The sequence below is a fragment of the Fundulus heteroclitus genome, unplaced genomic scaffold, assembly GCF_011125445.2.
Source record: "Fundulus heteroclitus isolate FHET01 unplaced genomic scaffold, MU-UCD_Fhet_4.1 scaffold_83, whole genome shotgun sequence".
Classification (NCBI taxonomy): Eukaryota; Metazoa; Chordata; class Actinopteri; order Cyprinodontiformes; family Fundulidae; genus Fundulus; species Fundulus heteroclitus.
In genome coordinates, this window is record NW_023397285.1 from 916,362 (window position 1) to 937,268 (window position 20,907).

The 20,907-nt window shown below is 36.9% G+C and overlaps 1 protein-coding gene across 2 annotated transcripts in view; it reads right to left on the bottom strand.

Annotated features, from left to right (window-relative positions):
* si (sucrase-isomaltase (alpha-glucosidase)) overlaps positions 1 to 20,907 on the bottom strand; it is an 83,550-nt gene that overhangs the window by 56,122 nt on the left and 6,521 nt on the right. For both annotated transcript variants that reach the window (XM_036134488.1, XM_036134487.1), the window contains exons 7-17: positions 19,346 to 19,517; positions 18,984 to 19,083; positions 17,691 to 17,803; positions 17,468 to 17,593; positions 14,789 to 14,920; positions 14,235 to 14,354; positions 10,355 to 10,468; positions 9,724 to 9,808; positions 8,863 to 8,980; positions 5,363 to 5,534; positions 3,029 to 3,145 (exon numbers count right to left, since the gene is read on the bottom strand). In XM_036134488.1, coding sequence (XP_035990381.1) covers positions 3,029 to 3,145; positions 5,363 to 5,534; positions 8,863 to 8,980; positions 9,724 to 9,808; positions 10,355 to 10,468; positions 14,235 to 14,354; positions 14,789 to 14,920; positions 17,468 to 17,593; positions 17,691 to 17,803; positions 18,984 to 19,083; positions 19,346 to 19,517 — 1,369 coding nt within the window. The remainder of the gene's footprint in view (positions 1 to 3,028; positions 3,146 to 5,362; positions 5,535 to 8,862; positions 8,981 to 9,723; positions 9,809 to 10,354; positions 10,469 to 14,234; positions 14,355 to 14,788; positions 14,921 to 17,467; positions 17,594 to 17,690; positions 17,804 to 18,983; positions 19,084 to 19,345; positions 19,518 to 20,907) is intronic.

Consider the following 20,907-nt stretch of genomic DNA (forward strand, 5'->3'; position numbering starts at 1 on the left):
TAAAGAGCCTTGTTAAAAAAATCACTTTTCATGACATTTAGTGTTTGAGGCCATTTTTCTTTTCACAAGTTGTATGTCCACAACAAAAATACTCTAATATAAACATCGACCCAGGCCCATTCCCAAGTACAAAAAATCTACTGATTTGACATGTTACTTTTAAGTTGAGCAATAAACATAAACAAAATCTTCCTAGTAGGTACATCTGGTCTGGCGTTCTGTTAACTGTGACATCATCCAGAGAAGACGGTTCACCCGCTATTACCATCTAATGTAGAACAGATTACTGGATCGATGTGTGCTTCTGTGCTATTTTGTCTCTCTTGTTGTGTCTCTGCTCTGTCTTCTGTAACCCCCAGTCGGTCGAGGCAGATGACCGTTCATACTGAGCCCGGTTCTGCCGGAGGTTTTCCTTCCCGTTAATGGGGAGTTTTTCTTCCCACTGTCGCTTCATGCTTGCTCAGTATGAGGGATTGCAGCAAAGCCATGTACAATGCAGATGACTCGCCCTGTAGCTCTACGCTTCTCCAGGAGTGAATGCTGCTTGTCGGTGGGGTTTGATGCAATCAACTGGTTTCCTTATATAGGAAATTTTTGACCAATCTGTATAATCTGACCCAATCTGTATAATATGATTGAACTTGACTTTGTAAAGTGCCTTGAGATGACATGTTTCATGAATTGGCGCTATATAAATAAAATTGAATTGAATTGAATTGAATCTTTTTCTTACAGTAGCATGATGTTCCTTGATGTGAAAATTTTACAATTCAGTCTTTAAAGTGAATACAGGTATTCAGTTAACAAAGAAATGCACACAAAATAAATAAATGTATTTTTGCAAAATCACTAATGCCACAATTATTGGCACCTCCCAATACTCTCAACAATAAGTATTCAGTGTTCAGCACTTTTAATTAGTAATCCATAACTTCTTGTTTACATGTGGTATCAACAAGACATGTCCCAAGATGACTATTTCTCTAATCAATCCCTCAAAGAGGGAAAGAAGCAGAAATATGATGTAATTAAAGCTATTGTACAATCTTCAAAAGTCAGGAAAACTATCCCATGCAGTGGCTGTGAGAACAGTTGCCATCTCGCAGTTGGAAGGTTGTGGTTGGCTCCATCTTCACCCACCACATGTCGAAGTTCTGCCCAAAAGTGCCCACTGCTCTGAATATTAGTGTTAAGTTGGGTAAATGTAAAGGGATTTAGGCAGCTTTTGTAATTAGAAAGTTGTGCATAGTTGAGCCCAAAATTATTCACACCCCTGACAAATTCAGGTTTAATATACTCTGTTAGTCTGACCAATAGGCCTGCATTTATTCTGACTGGAGGTGATGGTAACATTTTGGATCAGCCTTGGATCAGCCTTGCCTGAGTCGCTACCTGAATCTGATAGAGAGAATGTATGGCAGGAACAAAATATTGAATGTGAGGAGGTCTTCCAACATCATCACCAAAGATGAATCATGAAAATATCATAGGAAACTCAAGCTTATAAATGCTTTACAGTCATTATTGAGACGGGCAAATATATATAAAACATGGATAGGCCACTTTTAACAGAATGTAAAATTGATGCTCATTTCCATTGTTTCTTTATCTTCTGAGATATTTCAGTCTTATATCCTGTCAGAAGTCAACTTTGTGGTTGAAAAAAAGTTTTTTAACAAAATCTGCCAGGGATATGAATAATATGGGGCATAGCCATAAATTCAATATTTTTATCATTTGAAGCATGGTAACGAGGTCAGCACCTTAAGGAAGTTTTCTGCAGTTAATCATTAACAGCGAGAAACGTTAAAATGAACTACATTAAATAACGATGAACTATTGTGACCAAGCACTTTCATTTACACATATTTCTGTTCAGATCCATCTAATAAACAGGGGTGGCATTTATTTATTTATTTTCATAAACCTAAAACAAATCAGCATCTTAAATTTAACATCAACATATCACATTCCTACAAATTAGTGATGGGAATTCTGAGCCCCATCAGTGAGCCAGATCATTTGGATCAGATTAGCAATAAACGTTGGCTCCTTTGGCTCCCAATGGTTAGTCATTTAGCCCTGCTCCTGGCTTGTGTAATTAGGCTAAATTTAGCTGTGTTTTAAGCAGTGATTACTGTGGGTGCCTTCAAAGTACATTGCATGAAAGTGTTCAGTGAAATTAAACTGAACACCAAAATTCAAGAACTATATGTTAATTTTACATCATGTTATGCATAAAAACCCTGATGTAAGCACTATAATGTGTACAGAGCATGTCTTGATGACCTGGCACATTCAGTCTATGGACATGCCCATAAAGCGATGCAGGAAATGGATCATTGTTTTATTTTCTCTTGTATTAATTAACAGATACATTAAAATACATGCTGTCAGATGCTAGCCTGCTACCATCATTAAGGCAAAACAAGTGGTTTACAGAAACTACTCATTTCTGAACAGCACATCCAGCTAGGCTCACAGCTGGGGGTGAGGATGTACAGGTAGAAAAAGTAATACCTCCATCTGTTGTCAGTGGGGGACATCTTAGCTGAAACTGTCTTGATATTTTACAACATGCTGGTATTGCGTCCAACATATGGCAAATCATATTATGCTAATCTGACAAACTTCAGCAGAGCTGTTACATTTTGCTTAACCGTAAAATCTGCAAATATCGGTATGAAGTGTGTGAATCTGTTTTTGTTTTATTTTATTGTATTTTGCTGCAGTCCCCAGGGAGGCTATGATGTTTAACAGCTGACATTCAAAGTTTTAAAGCCTAAATCAGAGGTCCCAATGCTCCAGTTCCATAAAGCTAATGTACTAGTATTGGTGTACACCAATCTCTGTGGATAAACTGAGTAGTTTATGTTTTCAACTGCTTGGACTTTACAGCACCAATATAGTGTTATGGAGTAAAGGGTATACCCTGCAGCAATTTAGACCAAACAGGGGCAGTGCAATACATAAATCTAAAAGTGACACTCAAATAAAAGAACCGCAGGACAAAATGCCTTTACTGTACCCTGTAGCCCTCAGCGTTGTGGTTCCGACTGAAGGGATAGAAAGCTCCAACCTGCATCCAGCGACGACACAACTCTTCACTTGAATCATCAAAGAATCCACAGATGTCGGCTCCGATCTGAAACGCACAGGAGGAATGTCAGGGTGACATTTTGACAGTACCTGTGGTGTGTGTCAACTTAGCTCCATGATATTGTTGTACTGGAAACAGAGAGCTGGAAGGTCATTTGACAAACCCAGAGTAATAAACTCTGTGGATCCATGCTGTGCATTCCTAGTTTGATTTATGAAAATGAAATATCTAAAGGTTATGAACATCAGTCTAAGCACCTGTTAAAAGAAAACATCTCATGCTGTTAACAGATCCCCCGAAGTGTAAAATTATCTTATACAATAACTTAACTTGGTTTACTTTTATTGGCAGCTGTGAGCAAGTCAATTGCAAAATGCAAACTCCTGCTCCTTCGTCAGTTCACAGACACTTCATGTTTTCTATTTTCCACAACCGGCCACATCTTTCTCATTAATAGAACGAGAGTGAATCAGTCCAATTCCTATACCTCCTCCTTGGCTTCTTTGTTTGTGAAGCATGCATGTGTGTTTATGTGTTTGCTGAAGCTCCGAAAATCCGCTTGACAGAGTCCTACCAGGAATAGTTGGCATCTGTAAGACCACCTGATGTGCACAGCTGGAGGAGAGAGTGTGAGGTTTGCAGTATGTTTCCTGTTGTTTTCTCACTGCTGTGCTACGGAGAGACAAACTCTTGGGTAGTTGGTGGCAGTGCATTTCTACTTGTATGTTTGTCTGTGAGATGCTGTTTTTATAAAGTAGCTAACGGTAGTCTTTCAGAAATTTAAATCGATGTTATGTTGGGTACTCTTGTCTGCCTTATTGTCACAAAATGGCCTCTGAATTATGTTAAACAGTTATTGACAACTCTAACCATTATTACCCATAAATTTCAGGGTGCAACAGAGAAAACCAATTATAGGACAGAATTAAAGGTGTACAAATTAAATTATAATATCATTGAGTGATCAATATATCTCAAAACTTTAATTTGAGAAGGTAACATCAGCCTGTGGTGCTGCTGGTGGAAGCCCAGGTTGCTTTATTTTTGCCCTAAGCCAAAGGATTTTTCAGGAGATGTTTAAAATAAGGACTGCACATGCCTTATAAGTCTGTGCATCATGATTCTGGCCTTTGAGTTATCTGCATTCCACCACTTTTCTCATTTACCTGCCCTCCTTAAGCCTGCTGCAGACAGTGCCAGAAGACAACATTCTTCTACATGATTGTGTAGGTCATAACATGACCATAACATCACATTTCTGTATTAGAAATAGTTTCATTGATCTGAAGAATAATTCAAATCTTCTGAGAAACTGAAGTTTGGGTATTTCTTGTAATCAAAATGAACAGGACAAAACTCAACATTTATAGTTTTGTGTGTAATGAATATACACAAGTTGACTTTTCCATGACACTCTAATTTATTGACATACACCAGCCATTGCTAAAATTGGCAAAACACTAGCAGCTATGATTTATTCTAAGTGACTTTTCAAATTTCACACATTGGTCTTCAAAAAGTCTGTAAAAATGCCGTAAGGAAATCCCTTATTTAAGGTCTTATGAACTGAAAATGTAATACGTTCATGCAGTGTGTCTTAAAAGTACAATGTATGGCAACCATTAAGGTGGTTACCTATTTGCAGAGCAGATATGTAACATTAAAAAGAGTGCATTTTGGAAAGATTCAAGGGAGTAAATGCCAGAAACCTTTTTTTTTCCATTTGTGTTTTTTGGGGTCAGACATTTGTGAAATAGAGGTTAATAATTATTGTGCACAGCAGGGAGAGTTAGAGACGGCAAGGAAGAAGTAACAATGAAACTGTTTTCCTCATTTGCCTTTTCTCAGATGGAAATTGCCTATGAACAATAAAACCCTTCACAGTGAATCCAGCCTAGTTGGTTTTTCATTTGCAAGAAAGACAGCCATCCAATAACATTTTATTGCTAGAGAGCGGTGGACTTTAGAGATGTGTGCTATCTTTTACTTGCCTGCTATGAACGTAATTAACTGTTACACACTGTTCTTTTAAATTGTTTATAGGCACAGTGAAGGACTGACAGTCAGCGAAGCAGTGACACCAAGTTACATTTGGACATAGTCTTTTTACGGCGTGCAAACTCTAGGAGTTGCATAAATATAAAACCACTGTCATGGAGGATCCTGTCATAGCAGCCAAATAATAAAATTGTTTTCTTTCATATTCTTCTTTGTTCATGTATCTACCTATGTTCTTTGAGGAAATTGCCATGTGGTACTCACGTAGGGAACTCCGAATAGCCCAAACTCCAGCATGCCAGGAATAGCCCATTTTATGTCGTTCCAGTTGGCACCATTGTCACCCAACCAATGTCCTGAATATTTCCCCACACCTGGGAAGGAGGAGCGCGTCAGCAACAGGGTACGGTTTGACCCGAACACACGTTCCAGGGCTCTGTGAATAGGACAGGGGACAGGAGAGAACTGTTTAAGGTGTGTGTGTGTGTGGGGGGGAGGGGGTCATTATGATGCAAAGGATGTTGGAACCATAAACAAAAGATTACAAAGGGTGAAAAAAAATACCAAGCACGTGCACACAAACATCAGTGTTTGCAGAATAAATCACACAGACTTGTAGTGCTTTCTTCCCTTTCCCGGCTGTATGCTATTGTTCAGCTTGGGAGAAATCGAAGCTGCATTGATCTCCATGACAATACAAGTCTTGCTGATGTTTACAAAACGTGTCTCCTGCCAATATTACATTTTAATTAGAGGAGGGAGGGAGAAAAAAACAGCAAAGAATGGAAAAAAGACAAATGAATTATGAGCTAACTTTAATACAGAAGTAGTGATTCAGCAAATTGTCTTCAGTGGGATTATATTTCTGAGTCTCAGGTGGGTTTGTGTTTGACTTGTGAGTGTGGGTGTGAGCACACACAGTCCTACAGTGGTTTGGTTTTACTGTGCACATATTTCTGCTGCCTTCTATCATGAACAAGCACACTGTTCAAAGTGAGTGCTAATGATTAGACATCCTAGTTCGTGCACCAAAAACTGTAAATTTGCTTCTGTGATTATTTATAAATTTAAAATTTCCTAAGCTTTATATTGCACTTTCAAAGCTGTTTTACTACAGATGTTTTTTTTCTTGTTTTTTTTTTTTTGTGGACGACCTTATTGTTGACTGATTAAGACATCCTTAGGGACAGCCTCTTCCATATACACACAGTGATACACCAGCATTTCTCCTTTTATTTTTTGTATTGTAAGGTAAACCCATGTGAACCCAGATTGTTACACTTTTTCATATATTTTAGCACTCTTGAAATCTTACGGAAAAACAAACAAACAAACAAAGAAACAAACAAGAAAAATTAAGAAGACTCTCCTATAAAAAATAATAAAATAAATACATTTTAGCATTGAGGACTTCATGTTTGGATTTTGCATGTTCTCCTCTTGGGTACGTGGGTTCTCTCTGGGTACTTTGGCTTCCCCCAACAGTCCAAAAACACAACTGTTAGGTTAGTTGGTCTCTACAGATGAGACTGATGAATGAGTGTTTGTGTGTTGTCCTGTAATGGGCTGGTGTTCTGTTATAGGGTACCATGCCTCTTGCCCAATAACTGCTGGAGATAGGCGCACAAACCAATCTTCCAACCGAAACAGTATTGAGTTTTACTCAGTGCATTGAGAGTCTTCTGGTAAAAGAAGATGGAATTCAAAATACAGCTTTAAGAATAAATTGTATATAACTTTGACATATAGTTAGAATTTCAGATTCACACTTGTGTGAAATTGTGTAAAATTAAGTATAGGAAAAGCTTTACGAGCCTAATCATAATCTGACTCATTTTGGTTAAAAACAGTTTTTAAAAAAAACATCAATAAAAACATGTAGGTGCAAATACATCAGCTGGTCATAAGGGTTGTTTAAGAGGTCTATAAAACAGGACCTACATTTTTGCTAAGTGTTATGTCAGGCTAAATCCTTCAGGCTATTTTAGTTTCAGAAAAAATATGACACAAGCAACATTTTAACTGTTTGTCTATCTGCATAGATGCCACTTATTAGAGTACACATACTTTAGCTTTGATCTTCTTATATTTTCTCTATAATGGCATTTTTTAAACATTGTGAGACATGCCAGTGTACTTTCTACATGGTACTAAAAAAGCCTAAATAAAAAGGGTGTCTAGGGGACACTATATACACCAATAAAGATTAAGCTTTGCTTATTTGATAAATGGGATTTTGCTTTGATATATCATAATATCTGAATGTTACAGTAATCATTGTGTCATCTGTTTTTGTTTGTTCCTTTCATAAGGTTTGAATAAAAGTCTAAGATAATCCCAACATTATTGTTGCTGAAGGTTTTGATGGCTTGCCAAAAATTCTAAGTTTTTCAGCATATGTCATAAAACATTAAAGTCTAGTAAAATGTGTTTCTATGCTCTGTGTCATTGAGTTTTAGTAGATGTGTGAGTCCAGTCTAAAATCAATGGCAAGTGTGCACTGTTAAAGTATCTAAGTGAACTCATTTCAGATACATTATCATAAATCTTTAAAAAATATATATGCCATTTGATAAAGTACATATTTTGGCCTGTTTGACTTCACTAAATGGATCCATGCCTGCAGCTTTATCACTTCTATGCATTTTTTTTCTTGTAACTTGCAAATCTTCTAATGAGTTCATCTTTAAAGTAGGAATCTTTTGTTGAATCTTCTGTTCTACTCTAAAAATTGCTCAGTTAGACTTGTCTCCTATTCTGTGACAGGTATTATTTGCTTGATTTCTTTTTAATCACCTGTACTTGTTTAAAATAGGACAACTGACCCTGCGTTAATTAGGCAGTGGAATGGCCAGTCCAATTATAAAGCTGACTGTTTCAATTTAAGTGTTTTGCTTTTTCTAAATTGATTTACCAAACTGTTATAAAACTAAAACTGATCACTAAAAGAATCGGCTAAATGTTGTCACTTTGAAACCGGATGTGCTCTGCCCAACCTTGTCTGGTTCTTTTAAGTCTCGGCTTTTGTTGTTCCTTTGCTTTACATTGTAGATAGACTTGCCACGTGATTTGATGCGCCTGCAGGTCAATTGCAGAGGCATGCCAGATCACTGTAACAGACTTAATATTACTATGATGTGTGTTACATCTATTTTCACAATTTCAATAAAAATTATTCAAAAATTGGCCAGCCAACTGCCTACATGATACACATGAAATTAAGTATGAATCCAGAAAACTTTTTTGGGCATGAAAGGGCAGTTATTTGTCATAAAGCCAGCATTTGTACAGTCTTTTGGCAGATATCCATGATCCACATGAATTTCCATGCTCCAGTGATTATGCCCTGTACTCACCGTGATGCCCCCTTTGTAGGTTTGTGAACATAATGGGCCATTACGCAGTTCCAGTGCCAAAACTCAGATGAGAAATTTGAGCACCCTGGGAGGTGGGCTCATTAAAACATATTTCTGCACATGGTATTCGACGTAGAATTTTTTACAGGAGTCATTTTCTATGATTTGGAGCAGGGCACAAGTCTCTGCACTGCAATGAAAACTTTTTTTTCCAGAGACATTGCATAACACTATCTGATTTTGAACTTGTTTTCCAATAGTTTGTGTATTTTTTTCACTTTTTTTTTTACATTGGAAGGTACATTTAGTTTGCCAGTGCCTCGTTGCTCTAGGAAGGAAGACAGTGGGTTGGCTTTCAATCAAAAAGCTAGTCATACTACTCCTGTCACTGATTATAGATGTACTCACTTTTCAGAGGCCAGCACCATAGAGTAGCCGTACAAACTGTGGACATCATAGTGGTCCCCCCAGGCCTGCTTGGCATCCATACAAAGAGTCTTACTGTACATCACCTCATCTATAATCTCTGTGGAAAGTAAGGAGATTGAACGATAATGTAAGAAATAAAATTTAACGAATTCTAATTATAAAGCTGGATTTAGCTTAAGCAACTGTGGGGTAGGCACAATTAGAATTTGAGTGACCTTGATATAAGATGCTACATTTTTTGATTAAAACTCTTAACATTAAGGAGAAGAAATGAAAAATAAAAATAAAAGGCAGGGGAGGTGATGCATGATTAAGCAAGAGTGCACAAAAAACGATGATATTGGGAGCACTTATTCATGCCCTTATGATCATGCAGTCCAGGTCACTGCTAGATTATAAGATACTTAAAAATGGTCATCATCAAAAATCTCCACCAGGGACCCAATGGTTTTTATTTGGATGTCAAAAGCACACACACACACACACACACACACACACACACACACACACACACACACACACACACACACACACACACACACACACACACACACACACACACAGACACGTATATGTATAAAATAAAAAAATATTACATAAATGAGTTGTTTATATATATATATATACATATATATATATATATATATATATATATATATATATATATATATATATATATATATATATATATATATATATAAACAACTCATTTATGTAATTTTATTTTATTTTTATATTGCCACAATTCACCCAACAACCATGTACAGTAAGGCAGAAGTACAGGATGATTTGATATTTCCTATTGATTTTTGTCTTAGATATTGAAATAAAAATTCTTACTTGGAGTGTAGGGTGGGTAGTTCAGTTTGTTATCAACGCAGCCTTTAACTGATCCTTTCTGGAAATTAGCCACTTCATTCATGTCCTGAAAGTACATACATTACATAATAAACAAAAAATACATGGTAAGAGCAACCTAATAACTTGAATAAGGAGTTATTATTATCTCTTGTTTTTTTATGCTGCTTTGGGAATCCTTGATCTTCAACTACAGTGTTGACATGCTGAAAAATTAGACTATTTTTAACCAACATGTTTTTTCTTTATTTCAATTGGTCAAGAGACCTGGATTGACTAAAAGACTCCAGAGGCATTTGAGAGGGCCACATCTCTGAGCTTGGGCTTAGCTATGTGTTTTGTGAAAAATGGTCTGAGTAATGAGAGCCCAAACCACAATTTCAGCTGAGAAATCATTAACAGCACAGATTTCAGTCTGGTTTAGTCGCAGCTTTTTCTTGTTGATGTGGGGCTCGATCCACAGGAATGTAATTGCCAAAAAATGTATCAGAAATTCAAGTAAGCTATCCCTGGCTGAGTGTTTGTAATTGGGTGCGAAATAGTGTCAGGATGTTTTTTTTACCATTCTGCAGCTAATTACTGAGATCGCTTTTTGTTTCTGAAATCCACTTACAATCCAGAGGGCATCGTGTTTGATCTCCTGGTAGAATCGCTCGTATTCATCTACCCACCAGTCGATGCAGTTTTGGCTGGTGTAGTCTGGGAATACCGTCTCCCCTGGCCAAACCTACAAATCAGAGAATGCATAAAAGGTATTTGTTTAAAACTGTTCCAGATAAAACCGTGGGAAAATGTATTTGGTATCCACTTTACAAAATGTGTCTTGTATTTTGTCCATATTTAAAATAGAGTTTAAAAAAGTTTTTTTTTTTTAACATTATTCAAGTGTATTAGGGTGTGGTGTCTGTAACACATGTTAACAGGGCATGAGCTCCTGCAATTATATAGAAGTGGGATCCATAGAAATTCTAAGAAAAAGGAAGAAAAAAACTGTGGGGTTGTCAGAGAAACAACTCCAAGATGTGGGAATGAGAAAGAGAGGAAAAAATAGATGAACTAAAGTAAGGGGTTGGATTGATGAGGGAAAGGTGGCAAAGGAGAAAGGGGATAAAGAGCTGGACGACTTGAGGGAGAGAACAGAGAAGAGAAGAAATCGATAGTGCAATAGAAATCTTGCGACGTGACTGTGTGTTAGAAGTCATGCTTAATGACGTGTATTGAGAAAAATGATTAATCCACAAAGAGAGAGGGAGAGATTTCCAATGTGTGTGTTTGTGTGTGTGTTGGTGTATGAGCAGCTTTTGCGTGTAAACACTACTGTGGATTTCAAATCTCAAGGTTGCTCCACTCCAGCTATCTTTTACCTTTACTTCTGCCGGTAATAACTTTACAGCCGGCTTGTAGCGAAGGTAAGAATTATGCTTATGTACACTCACGTGCATGCACACAGATTTATGGGCGGGTGCTTTTGGCACATGGTAAAAACTCCAAGGTCATAGCTTATTGATAGACCGTTGCGGATGCCATATTTCTTTTATGAGTCATTTGTTCCCTTACTCTAGGATTTTGTCATATACAGAACCCCGCTGACGGTTTCTACAGGGCAAATCCTTTAAACTAATCAGCTAGCATTTGTCACTACATACCTCTTGCTGCCTTTTTCAGTTACTATGTCCCTCTTGCCATTTTGGACTTTGTCTCTTTCTTTTGACTGCTTCTGTGTCCCTTTACCCACCCTCTCTTCAAAAAGTAATTCTCTTGCTTCCACCTTGTCTGGCCTCTTGTTCCAGGTACCTTATAAACAGCTTTTGTCTCTTACATCTCATTGTAGATTGATTTCTGTGTAATTGTCTTGTCAGCTGCTCAGTTAGACAGACTGTCTGTCTCTGGGTGCATTCTGATCTATTATCTACAGCCACTTCTGATCCATTAACCGTGTCTTATATCTTTCTGTTGTACGTCCATGCTACTTACCCTTTCTTTTCCCTTCCAGTTGCTTTATTTACTACAATTAATTTTATTACCTACCTCATCAGGGAAGAAGAATATGTTGGTATAAATAGGTTTTTGCATACAAAGTGAGACATATGTGACACATAATCCCTATTATTTAAAGAAATTAGCTCTTTTAACTGAAAATATGAGCTGTAAACTAGATTACATTGATAGGATTCAGGTAGAATAGATAAAATATTTCATCAATTTGAAATGTTCAGCACCCTTCCATCACAAAACCCCTTAAAAAAGTTCCTAGTAAATTACCTTCATGCCAGGGCCTTCTTCTGGAGTACATTTACACTCTGATAATCTGTTTTCATCCTTGTAACAGGTGTAGAAATGTTGGGAAAGGGGCTGACCTCTAGTAATGTAATAATGGCCCTATTATTTTACAAAAATCAAATAAAAAAACTTAAAAATATCTTAGATCATGGGGGAGGGAAAATAAAGATAGGTAAACTAGTGTCTCATTTTCTGAGCATAGGAGGCACAGTCAAGGTAGGTACTTCCTGGAGGGGGCGGGTAATGACAGCTATATGCAGACCCAGTCAAGGACACTCTGTTTTCCAGGACAGGGAGGGGCTGCTGCTCAGAGTAGAATTCACAAGGATTACTTAGATATGCATGAATCAAGAAAAATAAAATTTTTGGGCATGATTTTGATGAAGGAATTGCACCATAACAAAGCTAAAAGCTAAAAAAAAATGATTTTGCATGATATAGACCTTTAAGGTGTAACTGCTGTGTCAGAATAACTGTTTCTAATTTTATTGTTAAAAAGCATGGTTGTTTAGATTCGTGATGGGGTCTTTCCGCCACTAGTTCCGGAGCAAGACCTTGGTCAACACTATTGCAGAGGTAGGAGATACCAGCTCAGCCCTCTCAACTCCACACTGGAAATGCTCACAAAAAGGTCAAAGTAAATGCAGTTTTGGGAAAATAATTTCAGGAAAACAGAGCATGAAATATGTTGCTATCAAAGTCTATTACCTGTTTAACATGCTTTGGGTATGACTCTAAGGAGTTCTACATCAATGAAGGTTTTTGGGAGGTTACATACTCATGCAAAAAGTATGGTGAAGAGTACTGAATGTGGCTAAAACATGGTGTGTAGTATTAACTGTTAGGAACTCACAGTGATAGTTTAAAGTCCTATTAAGTTTGAAGTAAGAAAATGAAAAAAGCATATATTTGTGAATAGAGTTTGGAGGTAACTAAAAGCTGCAGAAAACTTGAGCCTGGATGTGGTGCCAATGTGTGCCCAGTAAAGTATGTGTGCTTTGGAGGTTGGGGGAGGGAGATAATGGGGTTGTACATCCAGAATTCCACTGGCTGCATCACTTTTTAACTAATGTAGAAACAGGAAAGGTTGTTTTGAACAAGCCAGCCCATTTTTAGAACCACAGCACATTACAGCATAATATGAAAATTAACCATAATCAGTCATATTCACATGTGCAGTCTGCATGTACAGACTGTCTAATACAGCTTCTCATTTGAAAATGGGTACACACAGATGAACTGGCAGACAGTCATTTTTTCTATCTCACAAACAAACACACTTGCACACATTTGAAAAGCCAATCTATCATGCAATGACTCAGAACGTTTTAAGATTAAACACTAATGCAGAATCAATGCATATGTTTGACCTGTTCAGCATTTGACCTGTTCAGCATGAAAAGGTGATTATTGTGGGGACTGGGCCTAATTTTCTGTGTAATCAAGGGCAACAATATAAAACCATGGGAGCAACATACATTTCTCACCACTTCAACACTCTGCAGGAAAGAACTTTACAAATGTGTGCTCTGTGGGAACAGGGATCAAAAATAACCTTCTGGGGGCTTGAATGTCCATAAATATCAGCTGGTGTGTTGCAGGCAGTGAAATAACTGTACCAGCACATATAGTGGGGTGTCTAATGGAACTAACGTACAAGCTAAACTGCAAAAGATGTTATCGCAATTCCGCAGAGTTTGAATTCTACATACTCTGGACACAAGGTGACACATTTAAAAATTTCTCTTGAAAACAATTTTTCTATTTTTATTTATTTATTTATATTGCCTCCCAATAACATAAGAAAAATAAATATTTGCCAACTTTAAAAAAAAACATTTTCCCTGTAGGTCTTTAGTCAAACATAATAAGGATAATATGGATAAGTTTCAGATGTAAGAATATCAATTATCCACAATTCCTTAGACAGACAGACAGACAGATTGGCTGGACAATAAAATTGGTTGAAGAAATCACTCTGTATGGAAGAGGTCTCAGATGGATGTGAGTGAAGCTAGGCAGAGCTAAGCGGAACGAAATTCATCTGGCTCGTCAGGTTAACAATAATACCCATTTGCACAAATAAGTTGATTTAGAGTTTAGAACAATTTCTACATTTTTAATGCAGGAGGATGGAAAAATTGTAACAAACATAGAACAACAATAATCATGTTGTTTTGTCATTTGAAAGATAAAAAACAACAACAGCTTACCTCTCCTACAATAGGTGTTTTTCCATCTGATTCAAAGACCCAAGCGCCTTTCGCAGTACCACGGTCATATGAATCATATGGAGTATCCCCTACCCTTTTACTAGTTGCTATTGCAGGGTCCTGGAAACAGGAAAACATCAGAAGAATGCATACTGTCAAAATGGAGTTCAATTACAGGTTTATATCAATAATTATTATTTTATTGCAATAACTGAGCTACAATGATTGACTTCAATAATAACAGGCATGGAAGAACTCATTTGCTCATTGATTTGTCTGACAATATTTCCATAATGTTGCAACCTTCTTCTGTCTTTTTCCAATGTAATCCATAGAAATAAAGAGTTGGGTTGCTGTCTGAGTAAATTATTAATGTAAATATACATTTACCCCGCTTTTTGTTTTACATGATGTTGTCTGTATTTAAAAAATGTCATGCATGATTATAGCTCATAAACCTCCAACATAAGTTTTGCCAGGTTCATGTTTGAATACACATTCATCATTGTGTCTAACGCCAATATCATTTTTGGGAGCACAGCAAGTGTTCTTACCAGAATGAGGATATACCTCTGCCCCTTTTCATGAAGGTAGTCAGCAAACTGAGGCAGCTCCCGAAACTTCACTTTATCATAGGTGAAATCTTTCTTGTCTTCCATGTAGTCTATGTCAGTGTATTGAATGTCCTGTCAGCAGAAAAGTAAATCCCATAAAATGCCTGTAATATATCAATTTTCTCAGCAGCTATAAAAACCATACCTTGCAGTATTTGAATTTGATTAGATATTCAAAGCTTGCATGAAAATGTTGGAAATTCTTCCAATGGTAAAATGCATTTACAATTTTAGTCAAATGGAACAATGAATGACCACAACAATGCTTTAAAATACTATTTAGTTTTTTCAATCACAGAAAGAGGATTGCAATACAGATTTCTAACTTGAATATGAATCAAAACCTCAATCTTATGCAGAAAGTATTTATTTTAATAATAAACAAGAGTTAATGTGTATGCTATAACCCTCCCCCCCAAACCTCATTAATGACTACATGGAAAGTTTTGCATGCTATATAGAAATATCACGTATGTCTGAGATATTTGAGTCATACTAAACAATGATGGTATATATCCTCTTTCAAACTAGCAACTGATATCTCAATCCAACCTTAATATCTGGGTTCCAATCAGGAAATATTTTAATGATTGATAGCTGCAGTCCACTTCTACAATCCTGATTAAAGGCAAATCCCAATTAGAGGTAGTACACTAGCAATTCCTGTTTTCGGTGCCTTACATATGATTTTATTTCCCACACAACCATGCTTACTATGAGTAATACAAAATCAGCCATCTGTATGGCACACTGATAGCCAGGGAGCTGTGCACCTGCAATTCACTGCAATTAAAATAACTAAAATCACTGCCTACTTTACATGGCCAACTTTTACAAATGTGTTGTGGGCCATGCAGAAGCCTTTGGAGATATAGCAAACAGCTCTAGCAATTTATTTTGTAACGGTAGTGTTTTTCAGCATTCACACTGATGTTCCCCACTGAAAAAGAGACTATATTGGCTGCTGCAATGTCCTGTCTGTGTCATGTGCTTCATTCTGGATGCTGTGCTCAGATATCCCCAGAAAGTTATCTGTGACTAGTCTTTAAATTTGATGACACTTAAGGCAGAGTGTAGAGTTTAAAGAGCAGGTGAAAAACATTTATCCACACATTTAATTGGAGTCGCACTTAAATATGTCCAAAGATGATTTGTCAAAGAGGTTGTTTTTTTTTTTTTTCAAAACAGAGGGCTAGCATTAGCTTTGCATCTGAGTAAACTCCTCTACATAAATCCCTTATCAACAATAGAAAGAAGACTGGCATTTTTCCAGATGTTTCTTTCTGACAATTCTCACCTCCAGATGTCAAGATGAAACTGTGTTAAGATCCTCTATGGTTTATCTGATGTTATTAAGCATATCCAATTTTACAACCTGAGAGCAATCAGTTCCAACCCTATTGCTTGAACATGCAAGAGAAATTGTGGGTCTATTTGTTTTTTAACAAGACAGAACACAAACCTCGTCCTTGACTGGGACAATCAATGTCCAGTTGTAATATTGTTAAATGTATCAACGTGGATATATACAGGATCCAAGTACATTTGGGCTCAGTCAATGTTCATTGAATATCAGTATTGCTTATAAAATGGATTTTCTCACAGTGACTTGCTATCATATGCTTCACAAAGATAAGAAGTGAGGTCCATTTCCAAGAAAATGTCAACCAGAACTGGTATTTATCACATGGCTTACTGGCAATGCAGTACTAGAGTATTTTTAACATTCAGTTGAGGATGAATGAGATAATAAAAAGAGCCAAGTTGATTGATCTTTGATCAGTGCTCACATTTGTGACGCTTGAAAAATTGTGGTTCCTGGATTGAACCTATACAGGCCAGCAGACTCTCCATTATTTGACAGAGAGCTGGATTACCCAATCTAAGCTAAAGGCCATCCCTATCACTCAGGCTGTCTGTCGAACTCTTGCTCCAACCTTCATATCTCGTCTTCACAGACAGTATAGTGGTTTGAGTCTCTTGCCTCTGGAAGTATACATGGGTTAAAATTCAAAAACAGGTTTACAAGGTGAGTTATCAGTTGCTTCCACTTCACTCCCTGGAAGCTATAAAGCAGTGGTAATAGTTAAAGAAGCCCCCCTTTTGTATACCAGTTATTGCCACAACTTTGTATTGGGTCGTATGATGTATATATTTTTAAAGACCCTTTTTTCTCAGTGTTTTAACTTTTTGGGTTAGGATTCAATCAAAACAAAATATCCTTTTTGCAATAAAACAGCTATCAGGTTTTCATTCAAAGTGGTATCATTATCAGCGTTTTACATATTGCCTCATTTGACTTGAGGAGGGTTTATCATTTACTCACATAGGGATCGTAAAAACTGTACAAACAAATTATAAATGTATATGGCGGTTGTTTAGTTATGAGATATGACAACATGCCAAGCTTCAGTGAACATCAGGTACAAACCCCATTGCTGTAGATAAAAGCTGTTGTACGAAATGCTTACGTTTTCCTTAGCAAAATATAGGAAAATAAGATTGCATCTAGAAATTTCTATCAGTTTTAAATAAGCTGGAAAAAACGTGATGATAAAAAAAACATAGAAAGTGAAAAGAAACAAAACACAAACAAATTGAAAGACAACCAGATCTTACATATGGGAGGTCCACAGCGCGGTTCCTCTCCACTGTGGCTTTGACTTCAGTGAGGTTACCGTAGTTCCACCGAGAAAGCTGGAAGCCCAGGGACCAGTAGGCAGGAATGACAGGCCTGCCAATGAGCTGGAGAATAGGATTGGGCATGATAATGTTGTTTTAAAGCCTTTACAGTGCCTAAAGTAAATCAGGGGCTCATGTATTTATTAAATAATAATTTTACCTCGACAAATTCCTGCACCACTTGTTCTGGTGTGTCCCCAAACATGATGTAGAAGTCAAGGATTCCTCCGATGGTCCTGTAGGTCACCGCTGGGGCAGGCTGCAAAGTCACCTCTGAAAAATAACAAAGTTTATAGAATGCCAACTTGATGCTCTTGAGATCATATGTATACATTCTGCAACTCTCTTAACATACAAATTATTGATTATGAAAAAAATATATATATGGATATTGACAACCATTTATGAAAGTTTAAAGAAACAATGGCTGAACATGACAGTGGACTTTATTGTAAAAAAATCAGCCATGCATTACTCTCTTGGATTTGTTTGCAAAGATCTTTAATTGAGGCAGCAGAAGCTCAATTTGAGCAACTAGGATGATGCATAAACTAAGCTCATGTGTCAAGTCATTTTTTTATATTTTTTCCTGTTATACAGTTGTGTCCAAATCTTTCTTTTTTACTTTTTGTTTATGCATTTTCTAGAGCACTCTCCATATTTCTTGGCATCTCTAGTAAAGATGTAAAAAAGATGTTATAATAAAGTCCTCTTTTTGCAATGACATAGTGTCACTCTATAGTTCTCTAACTTTGGGTTTAGGAGATTATTTTTCTGTCTTCCTCTACTTAAGATAAACAGGCCTCTGGCCCTAGCCTTGTTTGTAAAGTTCAAGTTGCAGATGTTTTAATTGCTGCTGGCTGAATACATGAGCAAGCTTAAGTGAGAAGCTTTTTCATCCAACTGTTTTCTTACTTTTAGAGTCCAATGCACATTTGCCTTATAGCTAAATGGAATGTTTTCCTGTTTTTCCCATTTTAAAGAGTGTCTACGAGAAATAGGCCTTTGATTTATGTGATTTTTATACCCAGAAAATACTGATCAAATTGTTTTTCTTAAAAACACAAATCAACTCAAAAAGCTAAAGCATTCATTTTCATAAAGGATGTAAGTGAATGTATTTTATAAAAAAAATTGTCAGTGGTGTCAGTAATTGTGCAACCAATGATTTAGATAAACAAATATGTCTTCTCAAATTAATCAATATACTCAAATTAAAGGTTGGAGTTTTTTCAAATCTTTGTGAGATTATACTTAAAAAACACATTAATAGCGCTTATGTTCCTGTATTTTATATTGCACATTGCAACTGTAGAAGCAAGCATGTAGACTGCTCTTAAAACACTGCCGTCTTTTCATACTGCGTTTCTTGGTCGCTGTGAACATCCCTGAGGAGAGTGAAACACATGGAAAAGTGTGTATTGTGTGTGCACGTGTCAATGTTTATCTTTACCCATGGCATTGCTGTTCAGCAGAAACACCCCAAATGACTTTCCACTCTCATCTTCCAGACAGAGGAAGAAGGGATAGTGTCCATAGAGATTGTGTGTTCCCTGCAGGAAGAAAAGGATGAAGGATGTGGGAAAGTGCTTTGAATTACGGGGGGTGGGTGCTCAATGCAACTCAAGGGGGGTGACCGTGTTGTCTAATTGGATCATGAGACATTCAATTAAAAACCTTGTGAGGAGCAGAATGCAAACATGTACAGGTCGCATCTGTGCACAACTGAGTATATACTCAATTGGTGTCGAAGAGACTTGGTTTACATGTTGCATCTTAATGAACTGTGTTGTCACTGCGTGTGCATGTCCTTACCCCATTAGGGAAAGCATCTCGGGTAAAAATGGGCCAAGTTCTCCAGTTTGTGTCGTGGCGAAATCTTTGATGCACATGCTCCCCCAGACCGTAGATGTTGTGAGATGGAAGCCTAGCAGACAACTGTATGTACTGGTCCGCAAACACAAGTGGAGCCATAGTGGTGTCAAACCTGAATGTGTTTAGAGAGAGAGAGAGAGACAGAGAGAGAGAGAGAGAAACAGATGTGAGAGACAAGATTTTGAGGTGAAAAAATGGATTGGTGAGAAGAGAGAAAATGTGCGAAAGAAAATGAGAGTATGATGCAGTGAGAGGAGAGAGCAGAAATAAGTCTTTGGAACTGTGGAGGAGTTATTGCAAAGAGAAAAAAGAAACAGGCCATCTCATCAAGCTCTAATAAGCCTTCTGGGCAGCATCCCTGCAACACAAGACATGCACTGGTAGTTGAAATACTGAAACTGCAAAAGCTGTCAAAACCTACAACTAAAAGTTATGGATGCAATAAATATATTTTGTCAATAAATAATAAACATATGGTCAAAGCAAAGAGTGTTTGTTATCAGCCATCGTGATCGGTTATATAACACAGTCAGTGCAATGGTGTCGCTGTAAATAGACATATCTTTTTACAAGAAGCTTTCATTATGACAATAGAACACCCACGTGGCAGCCACACAGACAGAAGAGCAGAATCACGACTACTCTGCATGCACAGTCAGTACCTAGGTTTTAAATGCTTTTAACTGTTGCAATTATGTACCACAATCAGCTTTTATTGACCATATGGGGCAATCTTTAATTATTTGAAAGTAAATATTTAATCCTGATTATCTGCATAACCATTCATAGATATGTATCTGATAGTGTGCACTCGTGTAATTATTGTCAGGATATCACCTCAGATTTGTGCAAGGGGCATGCTGAAATGTTCTTAAATGTTCTCTTTAACTGCTGAAGTAATAGATTGAGAAAAGAAAATTGACAACAAAACGTGAACTTTGTACTTTTTAAAATAAAACAAACACTTGAAAAAGGCATATATGCTTGGACAAAATCTGAATGGGTAATAATGTAGATTGACTAATGGACTGAAAATAATTAAAGTGAAAACAATTATAAGATTCAGCAGCTAATCAAGATGTATGTCATGTCTCCTGGTTCAAGGTGAGAGGAAGTGTTGGAAATGCACTGGTAGGGCTTGTGGAAAAGGTTGGGACGTGTTCTCAGGAAAGTTAGATCTTAAGTGGGGTTTGGACATTTGCAATCAGTGAACTATGGAAACTACATATCACTAAATCCAAGGAGATACATTCAAAGGGTCCAATTAATTTTGATCATTGTTGTTTGACTGTAAAGCGTTCTATAGCATGTCTTTGTTTTAGCATAAATTTTTTAATATACATTTGCACTCTTACTAAGGTGTATTTTTTAAAGTGTGGGGATTTTATAAAAAAAAAACTTTGGAGGTAAATTTACACTAAGGCAATATTACTTTCTGTCTAAGCAACTGGAAAATATGGTTGAAAACACAAAGAGCAGTTGAGCAGACACTCTAAGCTTGA